The sequence below is a fragment of the Hibiscus syriacus genome, unplaced genomic scaffold (assembly GCF_006381635.1).
Source record: "Hibiscus syriacus cultivar Baekdansim isolate YM2019G1 unplaced genomic scaffold, ASM638163v2 tig00005939_pilon, whole genome shotgun sequence".
NCBI classification, from domain to species: Eukaryota; Viridiplantae; Streptophyta; class Magnoliopsida; order Malvales; family Malvaceae; genus Hibiscus; species Hibiscus syriacus.
In genome coordinates, this window is record NW_024062073.1 from 1,048,741 (window position 1) to 1,064,424 (window position 15,684).

Below are 15,684 nucleotides of genomic sequence, written 5' to 3' on the forward strand. Positions count from 1 at the left end.
GGAGAATGACTTTACAGAAGCTAGAAGATGAAGTGTATCAAAAGGGATTGGAGATTGACATTCAGAAGAGTGGAGCAGATCGAATTAAAAAAGTAGATAAGCAACTTCGGCTAGATTTTGACGATCTTCGGTCAACTTATCAGCGAATGCTAAAAGCTCAGGCAGGTTCTAGCTCGAGTAAGTCTGTCGAATTGAGGCAAGAGGTGGCGAGCATCAAAAGAGTAGCTGGAGAGAGTCAAGAAGAGCTCAAGCAAAGCAGACACCAAGTTAAGATTTTATCGAAGGAAAAGGATTCTTGAGAGCATTTAGAGCAGCAGTTACAAGAGAGTCAAGCTCAGAATGAGAAGTTAAAGGGGAGGATTTCAAGTTTAGAGACTACATTACGACAATACAGAAACATGGAAGGTAGCTCAAGCCGTGGGGAAGTTGAGAATTTAAAAAACAAGTGAGTAAGCTTGAAGCCATGGTTCAAGATTTTTAAAGGCAAGCAAGTGAGCTATCGATAGTTCCTTATGAGGGGATATACAGTGGCGTTTTCGATGGGAGCGAGCTCAGGCGAGAGTTAAGCAAAGAGAGGACCTTATTGCTTGTTACCTAGGACACGCGCAGAGAATAGCTCAATATTTGGTCATTTTATCTGAGGAAGCTGTTGATGTGACTGAAGAACTGGATCCCGAGGCTGAAGAAAACCAGAAAATCGTGAAGTTGCTAGCACATGTATAGCAAATAGGAGAGATGGTGCAGATTTATTTGTGATATGTTTCAACTTTATAATTGAACGTCGTTCTAATATAAAGAATTGTTCTAAGGAGTCGTTCCAGGATCAACACCCTGCATTTTGCATATGCATTTTTAATACATTTAAATTTTTGCATCGCATTTTATTCATTCATAATCATATATTTCATATTCATTAATAAATATCATAGATAACAAAATGACTCTGTGACAGAGTAATACTGGAAAATCCTAAGCATACCTACAGAACCAGAAAGAAAGTTATGGAGGACAAACTTGCCCAAATTGAGAAGGCTCAATTGGAGTTACAAGATAATATCAAGAAAATGCAAGAAGACATGCTAAATGCGCAAAAGGAGATGTTTTCCAAGTTTGCGAGTATTTTGGAATGAAGAAATCCGGAACATGGGAAAAGTCCTGTACCAGGAGCTGTAACTGAAGACCCACTTTATCCTCCAGGGTTCACCCCAGAACAATCTCAGAACATTCAAGTGACCCCTGTTCATGTCGGGAAGGTGCACATTAATCCAGGCGGTGCTTTTGTTGACGTACAATCTGGATCTAGTTCATATCAGGAAGAACATCAATATCATCAAGTTCTGGACCTTAATGAAGAAGCCAAGAAGGACCAAAACAATCCGCTAGAAGAGAAATGGAAACAGCTAGAAAGAGAAGTCAGAGCCATGAAGGAAGATACTAGTGTCTATGGTTTCGAAGCTAGAGAGTAAAATTCAATAACCATAAAACCTAATATATTAAATTCAGTGAGGAAAATAGAAGAGAAAATAAAGTCCAATGATGAAATTTATAATTTACCCATTATTAAAAATAAATCAAAAAAATAAAATTTATAAATAATTGATTCGTTTCTTCAAAATTTAGGTCTCTAGTAACCAGAAATTTAATTTTTGGTACGTAACAAAATCCTCTTACACTCACAAGTGTAATAAACAGCTCACTGAGTCGGGATAGGAATCAGTGAATGAATCAATAAAATACATCAGATGTCCACTTTCTGCATCAAACCAAAGGATCCAGTGCCCATTTTCACAGGTAGTGCATATTCTGGAGGATGGTGTCTCCAAGTTGTCCATCAGCCCGTGTCTTGCTGCCTCGACGATAAATCTCGAGGCCGTCTCAAAAGTCATCTTGCTGAAAGGTGATATAGATTCCGCTATACCACCGAGTCGGCTCATAGGTCGATACCTTCCGGAATGGGTCATAAAATCAGCGATAAGCGTGAGGTGGCGGATATTCACGGCTATCCCGTAAGATGTGAAAACGTTACTGATCTCGCTGATTATGGTTTCTCTGGCAGCTTCCACTCCATCTGTATTGAGCATTGCATGGATGTTATTGGAATATAAATACCTAACATCAAGGTGATCTTCCATCTTCCAAAGAGCACCGAAATCAACTCCGGCTGTGTGAAGAGCTGGTATGTTTCCCTTGTCGGACATACTCTTCCTCCGTTTCGGATCTTCACCGTAGTAAAACACTTGATTCTCGCTACAGTCTGTCACTTGACATTGGTCGATCTTTCCGATCCTCTGGATGTAAACCTTCTTTGCAGTTTTCTCAGCTATCTGCAGAAAATTATACCAGAAGACCCAAAAGTGTGCATTAATTAAACTAATATAAAACTTTTCATAAGCAATGGTACTCTCAGAAACTATCTCGTTTTCGAATTTAAACGTGAACTTAACATCTATCCAGAGGTAAATTCGTGAAAGGATAGAAAATAGAATGCACGAGAAGATAATATTTAACCAGAATCAGTATATTTTCTAGAAGAGGTTAAAATTTCGATTTATTTCATAAAAAGAAAACTAAGGGGCAGGGGGTTGTGGTCTTAACACAATTATATACGCATGAAACAATGCTGCGATGAATGACTAGGAAAAAGAGAAGTACCTGAGCCAGTAAAATATGAGGTTCATTTACAAACTTGAAATGGACCTCAAAGTGCAATCCTTTCGTCTCGCTAAATATTGCCCTGTCGGTCTCCTTCTTAACAAACTTTCTTCTTTTGGGTTCTGATTTGGTCTTTTCCTCCTTTGATCTGTTTTCTGCATTTAACAAATCATCAGGAATCTCATCCTTTTCATTATCTGATCCATTCGCATCATTTTCAATAGTTCCATTATCATCCTCGGACATATCGATTTCACTTTCCAACCCAGCCAAAGTTGGCCCTTCATTTTGTTCCTCATCGGAACCATCTTCATAATCCATCTCATCTGTCACTTGTTGTTTCTGTTTTTGTGCATCCAGACCAAGATCCTCAGCTCTTTCCTCATCATCAGTATCATCGTTCTCAGTCCCACGAGTGCTTTCAGGAACGTCTTCATCAGTCTCATTTGAAGCATTCGGTCGTGAATCTGGCACAAAATTTTTATGCCACAAATTCTGGACAGCAAAGCCAGATGGTTCTCTATGGCATCCTCTAACTCCCTCAAAAACACTACCCCTAAGATGTGCTGACAATCACTCATTTTTATATCATTGTTCTTAAAATATCGATCGGGTTTGCCAAGCCTCATTTTGAGTTTATAGATACTACAAACATCACCACTGTCAAGAGCAAATGGTGTGACAGATACTCCCATACTCTCTAACATATCAGCTACTGTGATTTTCTTCATCTTATCGGCAAGACACAAGGCATTGTCCCTGTACATGCAAAATACATTTAAGTAGTTATTACTCCAAAGTTGCGAAACTTAGCAGCCGGTGCAGAAAGAGCACCTGACAGACTTACCATAAAATACTACAATAAAAAAGAAAAAAATTGGATTCGTGTAAGGGGAAGGAGGGAGAAAGGTACAATCTCCAATCCCTCATTTAGAAACAATATATTTTGGGAATTGAAGATATACACATACTGTCAAAACCCCCGGAGTTCTTTCTCCTTAGTCGCAGCAATTGTGAAGGGAACGAGAAGATGCAGTTGTGAAGGAAATGGTGGAAAAGAAGGAAAAGGAATAGGGGCATTGATTTTGCTTTATTTCATTACAACTTGAGTTTCAGAGAACTTGTATTTGGACCCAAACTTCATTCCAATTAACTAATTTAATAAAAAAACCCCCGGAGTTCTTTCTCCTTAGTCGCAGCAATTGTGAAGGGAACGAGAAGATGCAGTTGTGAAGGAAATGGTGGAAAAGAAGGAAAAGGAATAGGGGCATTGATTTGTGCTTTTATTTTCATTACAACTTGAGTTTCAGAGAACTTGTATTTGGACCCAAACTTCATTCCAATTAACTAATTTAATAAAAGTTAATGTCTTAGTCCAGCCAAGAGCTGAAGGTGAATGTCAAATTGCCTTTTGCTCAAAGTTTTGGACTTGGAAGTCAGCTATAAAGGATATGGAAGTAGGTTACCAATATGCTTCACATTTAAAAATGTCAATAACACATCTAAAAAAAATAATGTATACGTGTGTGTGTGTATATATATATACGATTTTAGCTTGATCAAAATATATACTCCCTCGGTCCAATTAAAATTGTCACTTACTGATTTTTTTGTCAACTTATTAACTGACTTATTATTTAAAATTTTTACTATTGATAAAATGTGAAAAATATATTTTAAAATCCTTCAATCAAGAAGTTTTTAAATATATATTTCATAAAATATAAATATTTTAAATAATTATGGTCAAAGTATAAAAAATTGACTTTCAAAAAGTAATCAGGGAGTATTTCTTTTCAACAATTTCCTCTAGTCAAATTCATTAAGGATGAATTTGATTTACAGGATGATGGACAACTATCCTATTTCATATTGGTATCACCGAGAAGAGGATTGTGATGTGAATACCTAATCAGAACATTAATATGCTAAATGAGTGGGTCGACTTGTACGGTTTTGTTTGCAAGTGAACTTTCAGTCCCAAATACTTTCTTGGAGTCTTACTAGAAATTATATTCACAAATATATTTCGTAACTTAGTTTTAGAGTTAATTTCATAGAGTTCGTGACACACGACTCATGATAGGTTTTATAATATTACAGGTTTTCAACTTTAACCCTAAAGATTGCACTTTAAAGATATGATCTTAAAAGAAAATCAGCCTATCAAACGGTTGGTGTTGTATGAACAAAACATAGCATATAAAATATTTCTCCTATCTTACTCTTATTATTACACAAGAGACAGAAGGATAAATCTAATCTTTTGTTTCCTTAATCCTTGTACCTAAATACAGCTTAGTAGTTCAACTTGAATTTGGTTTTTGCATCCAGTTTTCTAGGTAATTTATGGTTTATAAGGATAGACGTCAGCAACAACCCATCATGTCTAATCTAGGATTCACTTGAGCTATTAGGATCTTCAGATCACCTGGGCCGGATGGTTTCTCAATGGGATTCTTCAAGAAATTCTGGCCTACTTTAAAGGTGAAAATTATGAAGTTCGTGGATGACTTCTTTGGGGGAAAGAGATGGGATCATGGGGTTAAACCATTCTTTCATCACTTTGATCCCAAAGAAGAGTAATCCGGCTTGCATTGAAGATTTCAGACCCATAAGTCTTGTGGGTAGTCTTTATAAAATAATCTCTAAAGTTTTATCAAAGAGACTTGTTTCAGTCATTAAGGATATTGTTAGCCCTTCACAGTTTGCTTTTATACCGGGGAGACAGTTGCTAGACTGTGCCTTTCTTGCGAATGAAGGCATTCACTTCTGGAGAAAACAAGGGTTGAAAGGGGTTTATGATTCTATTGAATGGCCGATTCTTCTAAGATTACTGAGAGTCAAGGGATTTGGCGAGCGATGGGTTTCATGGATAGAGTTATGCCTTTCTTCGGCTTCAATCTCGGTTTTGTTGAACAGCTCTCCAACAGAGGAATTTTCCATCGTTAAAGGACTTCGACAGGGATGCAATTTATCCCCTCTTTTGTTTAATATTGTTGGAGAACTCCTGAACCTTATGTTGATCAAAGCTTCTAATTTGGGTCTCTTTCAAGGGTTTTTGATTGGGAGTTCAGATCCCTTCATTTTAACACACCTTCAGTTTGCCGATGACCTTATCCTGTTTTGTCGAGATTCAGTTACTCAAATATTAAATATTAGGAGAGTTTTGAGGATCTTCAGTATAATGACGGGGTTACATCTAAATCTTTCAAAAAGCCATCTATATGGTATTAATCTGGATCATGTCATCATAAACGAATGGGCTGCTAAGGCTGGTTGTGTTGTAGGTTCTTTTCCCTCGGTGTACCTAGGCCTTCCGTTAGGTGCTAAGAGTAATTCCGAAGCTATTTGGGATCCGGTCATCCATAAATTTCATTCGAAATTTTCAGGTTGGAAAGCTTCGGCATTGTCAATGGCAGGGAGAGTGGTGTTGCTGAAGTCAGTTCTGTCTTCGCTCCCGATTTTTTTCCTATCTTTGTTCAAAATGCCGTTTAATGTGAATAAGAAGATTCAGACTTTAATGGCCAGATTTCTCTGGGGGGAGAGTATTTCAAACAATCGTATTCACTGGTTGAGCTGGAAAAATGTTTGTCAACCTCTGGAAGAGGGAGGTTTGGGAGTTGTGGACTTGAATTTTTTAAACAAAGCGCTGCTTGGTAAATGGGTCTGGAAGTTTGGGAACGAAAAAGATACTCAATGGAAAAAACTGATCTGTAGTAAGCATAATGTAAGTAATCTGTCCCTCTCAATTGATAGAGTAGTTTCTCCTATGGACTCGTGGATTTGGAAAGGTATTGTGAACAATTTCATGAAAAATGATGAAGTGGGGGAAGGGTTGAGAGCTCATGCCAAGATTCAAGTTGGTAATGGTAAGTCTGTTTCTTTCTGGAATGATATTTGGGTTAACGATGACACTTTAAAGAATCAATTTCCAAGGATTTTTGCACTTTCAAATAACAAGTGGGGGAAGGTGTCGGAGTTTGGTTGTTTTGTGAACAATGGTTGGGTATGGAATATTCAATCTAGGCGTAACTTATGTGATTAGGAGTTAGATCAGTGGATTCAACTTATGTCGCTGCTCGATAACATCATATTGTCCGACTCAGTGGACGAATTCCTTAAGTGGTTGGGGAAGGGTGATGGTCTGTTCTCGGTCAAAGTCCTGTAGGTCGACTCTTTCCCTTAAGTCTGGCGGTTCTTTTGATTGGAGTAAGGAGGTTTGGTTTAGTCTCGCTCCTCCCAGAGTTGAAACTTTTTTGTGGCAGGTTACTCACCAAAAATTGGCAGTCAGATCGGAGTTGAAGAGAAGGGGTGTTGCTTTGGAGGTATTATTATGTCCGTTATGTTTGATTCAGGAAGAATAGTCCAAAATCTATTTCTTTCTTGTTCGGTCGCAGGGAGCTTATGGAATAGTTTTTTCAGACTTTGGGATATTTCTTCAGTTCTACCTAAAGATCCGGCGGCTCTATTGAGTTCTTGGTCTGATTTAAGGGCGAAGTCTTTAATCTAGAAATTTATCCCAGGTGTCGTTTTCTGGTAAATTTGGAAGACTAGGAATTCGGTGGTTTTTGACAAGATGAAGCTGGACAGTTCATCTCTTTTCTTCATTTCAAGATTTAGATTGGCTAAATGGTATCTAGCTAAGTTCCCGAATGCCAATGTTCAAGTCGACTCTCTAATTGGGGATCCTACTATTGCAGATAAGCTACCTTGTCCTGCTGTTAAGAGGAAAACTGTTCAGAGTTGGCTTCCTCCTCCAATTCATTTTTTTAAGTTTAATGTTGATGGGGCGGTCAATGGTGATGGGCGAGTGGGTGGAATTGGAGGTATTTTGAAGGACTCTACCTGTAATGTCTTAGGGTCTTTTTCGATTAGTGTTGGCCCTTTCCTTCCCCCTTTGGCAGAATTGAAAGCAATAGAAAAAGGCATTGATTTTTTTCTCGCATCAGCTTGGGCTAAGGAGGGAAGACTGATCATTGAGAGTGATTGTAGAGTAGCTGTGGACTGGATTAGGTTGTCGACTTCAGCTCCTTTCTTTAGTTCTTTGGTTGGGAAGATTGTTTCCTTAATTTCGGCTAGGGAGATTATTGTTAGGCACATTTCTAGAAGTTGCAATTGGGAGGCAGATTCCTTGGCTAAACAAGGGATTGGATGATTTCAGTCTGTGTTTTGGTTCTTATTTGTTTGTGTTGGGAGTCAGTTTGTGTTGTTGGTGTGTAAGGAGTTTTCTGTAAAGTATGTTGTACGAGTATGCTTTATTAATAAATCGTGGCACTCTTTTTCCCCTTCCGTTGATTATGGAACACCGTTTAGGTGGTCTGTTAATCATGAGAGTAATCATGAGAGGGATTGTAGAGTAGCTGTGGACTAGATTAGGTTGTCAACTTCGGCTCCTCCTTTCTTTAGTTCTTTGGTTGGGAAGATTGTTTCCTTAATTTCGGCTAGGGAGATTATTGTTAGGCACATTTCTAGAAGTTGCAATTGGGAGGCAGATTCCTTGGCTAAACAAGGGATTGGATGATTTCAGTCTGTGTTTTGGTTCTTATTTGTTTGTGTTGAGAGTCAGTTTGTTTTGTTGGTGTGTAAGGAGTTTTCTGTAAAGTATGTTGTACGAGTATGCTTTATTAATAAATCGTGGCACTCTTTTCCCCCTTCCGCTGATTATGGAACACCGTTTTGGTGGTCTGTTAATCATGAGAGGGATTTTTAATGAGGCCTCACATTCCTATCAAAAAAAAAAAGAAGCTCAGTCTTAGTCATCTTATGCATCCTGGTCCTAGTAGGTTCATAAGTAGCCCAGGAATCTTCATAAATATTGATCAAGGCAGGCTCAACTTGCTAGCAATTTATAAAAATGATCAAGAGAGACTTAAATTGCAAGTGCCAGGAAACTTACTTTGTTTTCCCCTTATGCAAAGGGCATGTCATTACTGGAGTCTTGATATCAACTGAAGCAGTCATTAAGATTTCTTGTAAACGTGGAATACCCAGTGTAACATTCATTTCACCTCGCCCAGCAAGATGGAAGGTATTCAGCCTAAGAACAGAATATCCAAATGAAATAGACAAAAAAAAGAAGGAAAATACACAAATAGCATATAATGCATGCTAAACCTTAAAAACAAAAGTAAACTCTTGTTCGATGCACATATCCTCACGCCATGGAAAAATTCAAAAAAACGTAGCATGCAAGAATATAAAGAAGTTTGCTTCAGAAAAATCGTGTTATTAAACAAAGGACTCTAAGAGGAACAAACTTAATTGCTTAAGGAAGAACATGAACTACGCATTTAGTACATAAACTATCTATTTTGGTCCATTTAGTACCTAAACTTTCAATTTTTTCAAAACCATATCTAACATTTAGTTTTTGTTTCATTTTAGTTCCCCGCCATTAAAAACTTAACGCGTTTGAGTACCCACACTATTAGTTTTGGTCAGTTTTAATAACTAAATTTTCAAAAAAGAAATTCAAAACTTAACGTTAAATTTTGAACGGGAGTACTAAATGAAACAAAAAGGTTTAGTTTGAAAAAATTGAAAGTTTAGGTACTAAAACGGACCAAAACTGATAGTTTAGGTACTAAACATGTAATTTACCCTAAAATTTATGGAAATAGCGATGATGGCAAGCATGCATCAGCTCAGGTGCAAATTTTCCCATATTAGTGTCATCTTATCAATCAGAAACAACTTCAGAAACACAAGCACTAGTGCCACGGCCATCACTTGACTATCATACTGATAATAGTCATTTATACTACACTATATCAAATAAAGCAATTCACTTTTGTTTCCTGAAAGTAAAAAAAAAGAAAAAAAAAATCTTACGTCATCTGTGTTGAAGGTTCTCCAACCGATTGAGCAGCAAGCACACCAACAGGTTCTCCTGGCTGGGCAAGACTAGAAAGAAATTTAAGATTAAATAGCTTTAAGAAGTTTTTGGTCTTTATCTTCATGTACCGATTGTTCTTTATAAACTGCACAGCTTTGTCTCTAAGACCATCAGGCAATACTTTTCCAGAATCATCAGGTTCACCAAGCTGATAACTAAGCTTTTCTGACATCACATCACGATTCTGAGAACAAGGAGAGTGAAAGACACTAAGAAACTAGTTTTAATTAGAGTTCACTTCGGACACAAAAATCAGGAAGTAGTTCTCACTAATGCCAGTGCTTCGAACTTTTCAACGAAGCTGGTCTGATGGACATCAATACCATCTTCACCATAGTTAAATTGAACAATTGAGCCGTCAGCATCACGAACAGTATGATCATAACGTATTTTCAAACACTCCAGATTCTTTATGAGGCATCTCTGAAGGTACCCACTGCGAGATGTTTTGACAGCTGTATCAACTAGACTGTAAAATAGAAGATAAAAAGTTATGCACAATAACAGGAAGAAAACCTCTATAATAAAACAGAAGATCCTCATACATGAAGCATAATTGAAAATTCCGAACTTTATGAAAATGAACTTCAACCATGTAGCAATTGTACCAAATTGTAACGATTGTGTATTTAGAGATTGATAGTGGAACCTGTGGAACGGAATTTCAGACCTTAAACATGCTAAAGAGAATTTTAAATCCTGTAGAAGTTTGTTTATTTACTCCAAATTGGTCTCTTAAATAGATGTTACACTAGGTCAATAAAGAACTTGCCAAAATTATTAAAAGCCAGTTTCCAACCAAGGTAAGACTTCTAATGACATAAGATAAATATATTCCTGTGCCACCTTCACTTCACATGAAACATATCATCATAACAAGCACAAATTAACTTTTTTAGTAAAATTTCAATATTAGTTTAAAGAAAAGAGAAAGCATTAATCCCACTAAAAGAAACAAAGATACATTGAAGAATAAGTTTAGATTACCCTTCACGCCCAGCCATACAATGGAAATAATATTCTTGCGGCCGAAGACCACTAAGGAAACGATCACTGATGAAACCACCAGCTCTAGCTGCCCAATCCCACGAATGGAAACAGGGCAACGTTTTACCAGAAACCATCCGCGGTACTCGCTTCCCTTCTAATTCTTGTTGGCCAAGGAAAGATGAAATTTGCTGAAAATTAACCTGTTTGGAGCATAATGCAAATAGTCAGTCAACCAACAAGTTCTCTTTGCTGTCCTGTTTTGACAATAGAATGAGGTTACACTTCGTTTGCTTTACAACAATTATCTTTGGACACCTTATCCATAATGAATTCCTATATAATCACCAAAAACTTTAACATCAGCCAGAAATTCTAAAGTCTTCACAACCGAAAAACATAATTAAAAGCCGGAAACAATATGAAGGTCCTAGGATCCAAATGTGGCTGTAGATGCTCGTTTTTGTCCGGGGTTAGATCGCTAAACCCGACCCCAAATCCGTTAAAGGCCCAATTCAAGTCCAATGTTCCTCAGCAGAGCAAACCAGCCTACTTGAAGCTGGAAACAAAATGGTTAGAAGGAGTTAACAAGGGTGAAAAGGCAGTTAACAAAGAGGAGCATGATTGGGGGAATTAAAAAAAAAAACTGAAAATGGTCAGTTTAAAGGGGTTACATGCAGAAAATAAAAGAGGGGAGTTATCACCATCAAGAGGGGGGGCTACCAGGGATTAACCAAAAAAAAAAAAAAAGACAAGAGCACAGAACAGAGGGGCATTGCATTTTTGAGGGGATTCATTGTAACAAAAAAATAGTGTAATCGTTCTCATTTTTACACGGAATATACAAGGCTAGAATTTGAAATCTTAAGTTTTTTTTTCCCAATGCTTCCATAAGCATGTTTCTTTCGTTTTTACATCCATTCAAAATGAAAAAATAAAAAACCTATTATCCCAATAGAAATCGTCAACGAAAATAAACAATCCCAAACAGTAATAGCAAAGCTCCGAATAAAAAGATAAGAATTTAAAGGAATTCAAACAGAAAAGAGAATCCGGAGAAACCTCACCTGTCTTTGCAGTAACAGCTTTCGTGCTTTCGTGGGAAGGAGGGAACGTCTTCAACAGTCAAAGGTAACGCTCTTATAATTCCTCGATTAGGAGTGTTTGGGTTTGTAGAATTTTGTGGTCATTAGAGAGCGTGAAGGTAGCCATGGCAGCTGTTCTGTCGAATAGAAGAGAAGTAGAGGAGAGAAAGAGGTAAACGGCACTGGGGGTTAAAGTTAGCAGAGGTGGGGGTTTAGTTATAGGTTAGAGCTTAATTTAATATTTAGTTTTTTTTATGAAACGACATAGTTTAATTGGGGTACAGTGTATTTCATTTTTATGAGATTGAGTTTATTTTCTAGGTAGCCACGCATGTTTCCGATTTAGTTCATTTTAGTCCTCAAAATCCATGTTTCCTGAACTTTTAATTTTATCTTCATATTTTACAGCGTTTTACTTTAGTCCCTGTTTGTAGTCTAATTAATTTTTTTTGTTTATATTGGTTTGCTATTTTGAATTATTTCCATTTAATCCTATACATGTTTGGGGTTTATTCTGGTTACAGTATTTGAAGTTGGGTTAAATTGTATTTAATCCATCAGTGTACTAGCATACATATTAGGCTGTTTTTATACGTGCATTAGTGTATACATATATATATATATATATATATATAGATTATATATATATGTGCATTAGTATATTAGCATATATCTTGTGCATAATTTTTAATGTATAGTTACATGTATATACGTACTAGACCTTTTTTAAAACTTTATTTAATTATTTTATTATGGTAGTTCGTATATAATGCATTTTCTCCCTTTTTCAATCTTTTTATTATTTTATTAGTATAAATTATGTAGATTTATTGCTAACTCATTTTTTCTGAGATATGTATAGGGATTTTTCAAACTAGCTGTAATATTTGTTCTTGCATATTTGCATGTTTATGTACGTTTGAGTATGCATTGTCTCACTTCCAAGATTACATGACATTATTTTCTCACAACTTATGATACCCTCACGTGCATAACTCGACCTATTATATATCGGACTAAGGGTAATACCCTTTTAATTTAAAATTGTCTTGAGTGGCCTGTCTTAACTGATTAGAGGGCCGTTTTGACGATTTTAAATTAAAAGTGTATCTCGAAAATGAAATCAAAAAAATTGATTCGTCACCTAAAATTGGGAACGAGAGAAAAGAAATGTTCGCTTATTTAAATATATCGAGAAAAGGTTGTTATATCTTTAAGATCTGGTCTCGATATTTGTAAATAATCGAACATTCTTTATCTTTCTAAAATGACTTGGTAATTTTAATTTAATTTGTTTGAGTGTTTTTGAATGTTTTAAATTTACATTTTTATTTTATGGGATCAAAAATCAAAATAAATTTGAATTTGTAAAGTTCATTGCAAAGACGTTAATTAATCGACTAGGTACCGATTTAGGGCGTTGTGGGGGTGCTAATCCTTCCCCACACGTAACCGACTCCCGAACTCGAATTTTGGTAACGCAGACCTCAAGTTGTTGTTTTAATTAAAATTAATTTTTATTTAAAATGACAAAGCATTTTTGGGTGCCCAATCACACCCTAATCAAAGATTGGTGGCGACTCTTCGAACCGTATTTTTCAATCGTAAAGGAAATTCAAAATTTTCGAAACAAGAGGTCTTTTAAATCACTTTGTTTTTAATTAAAAAGATAATTAATAATTAATGTGGTTTTTTTAAAATCTCACCTTTTTTCACTTTTAAGAAAAAATCGTTTCGACAGCTTGGCGACTCTGCTGGGGACTTTTTTTAGAGAGTCAGGCCGATAGTCAATTAATTAATTGTCTTTGCAATTGAAAATTACAAATTCGTTTTAATTTGTTTTTGATCCCTTGTTTGGTTTTTAATAATTTTGTTTGTATTTTGATTTCTTTAATTTAATTTGATTGACAATTAAATAGTTGTACTAATTTGTTTGTTAATGATTTCAGATTAATTGTGTGAATTTAGGAAATTTTGAGTGTTTTTATTGTTTGTTTTTTCGCTTTTCCTCACACACTGCACAGCTGCATTATCATAACATGAGCTAAAACCCCGCTCTGTCCTATTTAAGTAGGGTGAGAGACTATGCCCTCGTGTGGTTTTCACCTCCGCAGGGATAGTGGATCGCTCCTGGAGCTCACGCCTTATGGTTCTCGTGATGGTAATCACCTCCGCATGGACATAAGGAGGTGTGTTCCCTCGAAATTGAACTCGATCCCCTAAAGCCTGTGATGGGCTAGGATTGAGGGTTCGGTAGCCAAGGGGGCACCGACAAGGACAATTCGAGAACCTATTACTTTAGAATCGAACCCAGCATATAGTGAACATAGAGCCCGAACTTACATGGGGGTAGATATCTTGTTGGGTAGGATCTACTAAAACATGATTGGGTAGCCAACATGTAAGGGTAGGTTTTATTTAATGATTATGATATTTATTATCTTGTGTTGATATTATGTGTGCTAACCCATTTTTTTCTATGTCTATTTATTTTGATTTTATTGCATTCGCATCTTCATGTCATCACAAGGTGTTAATTCGCAAGTGATTGACTAATAAGAAGGCTGGTCATACTGAAACAAAAAATTCTTAACCATGAAGTCAAAATCAGGAGGTTTAAAGATATTCAGATGATCCATGAAGAAGGACATCCGATGAATGAAGAAATCTGAAGCTGATTGAAGACTTCCTTTAAAAGAGTGAAGGCCAAGATACCCTCAGAAGATAGATATAGTTACACCAAAGACAAGAAGACCCTTCACAAAGACATGAGACTACTTCGTATTGAAAGTAAAAATAGAGACCTCAAGATTCAATTTAAGGAGCTATCATCAAAGGTGATAAAGTACGCCGACAACTTTAGGTGCAATATTAGATTCCATGAAGAGTACGGCTCAAGGAAATGAAGAAATGAAGAATCACATTTATATTTTGACTACATGGTGTACTGAATTCTTGTTGTCTAAATGAAGGTTGTTCTATGGTTCACTTTGGAATTAACACCTTGTGGATTTGCATTTGCATTTGCATTCTTATTAGCATTAATTTATTTATTTTGCTATTGTTGCTTGTTGTCATCTTGTTATCTCATTTGTACTAACTTGTTTCTATGTTGTTTTTTTTGTTTTTTTTTTTGTTTTTTTTTTCCTCTTTGTCCGAATTACATGATCATGACATATTCAAAAGGTGTTGATTTGTGAGTGTTCATCATAGTAAAAGGTTTTCATGACGAACAAGGGGTTTCGTGATCAAACAGACTATAACATAGTCGAGAAATGGCATCCTGAGAAAGCTTCGAAAATAATAGAGAGTTGCGCACATAAAGATCATATGTCTGATGAAGAACACAATGAGATAAGAGAGATAAAAGAGCAAATGTCCAAGATGATGGATAGAATAGATATTTTATCCAAAATAAGAGAGACTTCTACCAAAGAAAAGAAAGAACTCAATGAAAACAATCTCGAGGTGTCAGATACGCAAGGGACTACTTTAGAACTTGCTGATTCTAGCCAAAATGAGAAACCACGCACAATCATTATTCGTATCAACAAGTTTTTTGGAAATGCCAAGGAAATAGTGGCAACTATAGAAGTTCAGAAGGATGAAAAGAAGCCATGCAATCAGAACTCGTTGGTGTTTGATAGTTTACTTCCAACATCAAGGGAAATAAAAATGGAAACTCCAATTCAACCCAAGTTGAGAGGTGGCTCTCATTGTGATTCCATCCCAATATCATATAAGGAATTGTATGATGAACTGTTAGAAGCCCGAGAAGTGGCACCGCATTATGTAAAACCTTTGCAACCTCCATATCCAAGTTGGTATGACGTCAACGTTCGTTGTGAATATCATGCTGGAGTTCAAGGACATTCTATTGAGAATTGTTCTACCTTCAAACGTCGAGTCCAACTTCTTCTAGATCATGGAGTATTGGAGTTTAAATTGAAAGGACAACCCAGTTTGAAAACAGATTATCCTGTTGAGTTTGAACCAACAGTGACCAAAGGTAAGGGTATCAGTAAGGAAATCCAGGAAGGAAATTGTTTGCCAAAATACGAA

At 36.4% G+C, this 15,684-nt stretch overlaps 1 protein-coding gene across 1 annotated transcript in view; it reads right to left on the bottom strand.

Annotated features, from left to right (window-relative positions):
* Window positions 1–1,738: 1,738 nt before the first annotated feature.
* Window positions 1,739–15,684, bottom strand: part of LOC120200374 (DNA-directed RNA polymerase I subunit 1-like) — a 54,397-nt gene continuing 40,451 nt past the window's right edge. Inside the window, 8 exon segments of the mRNA XM_039201247.1 lie at window positions 1,739–1,796; window positions 1,798–2,324; window positions 2,653–3,134; window positions 3,137–3,411; window positions 8,552–8,692; window positions 9,487–9,734; window positions 9,821–10,019; window positions 10,538–10,740. Of these exon segments, the coding sequence (XP_039057178.1) occupies window positions 1,739–1,796; window positions 1,798–2,324; window positions 2,653–3,134; window positions 3,137–3,411; window positions 8,552–8,692; window positions 9,487–9,734; window positions 9,821–10,019; window positions 10,538–10,740 (2,133 nt within the window).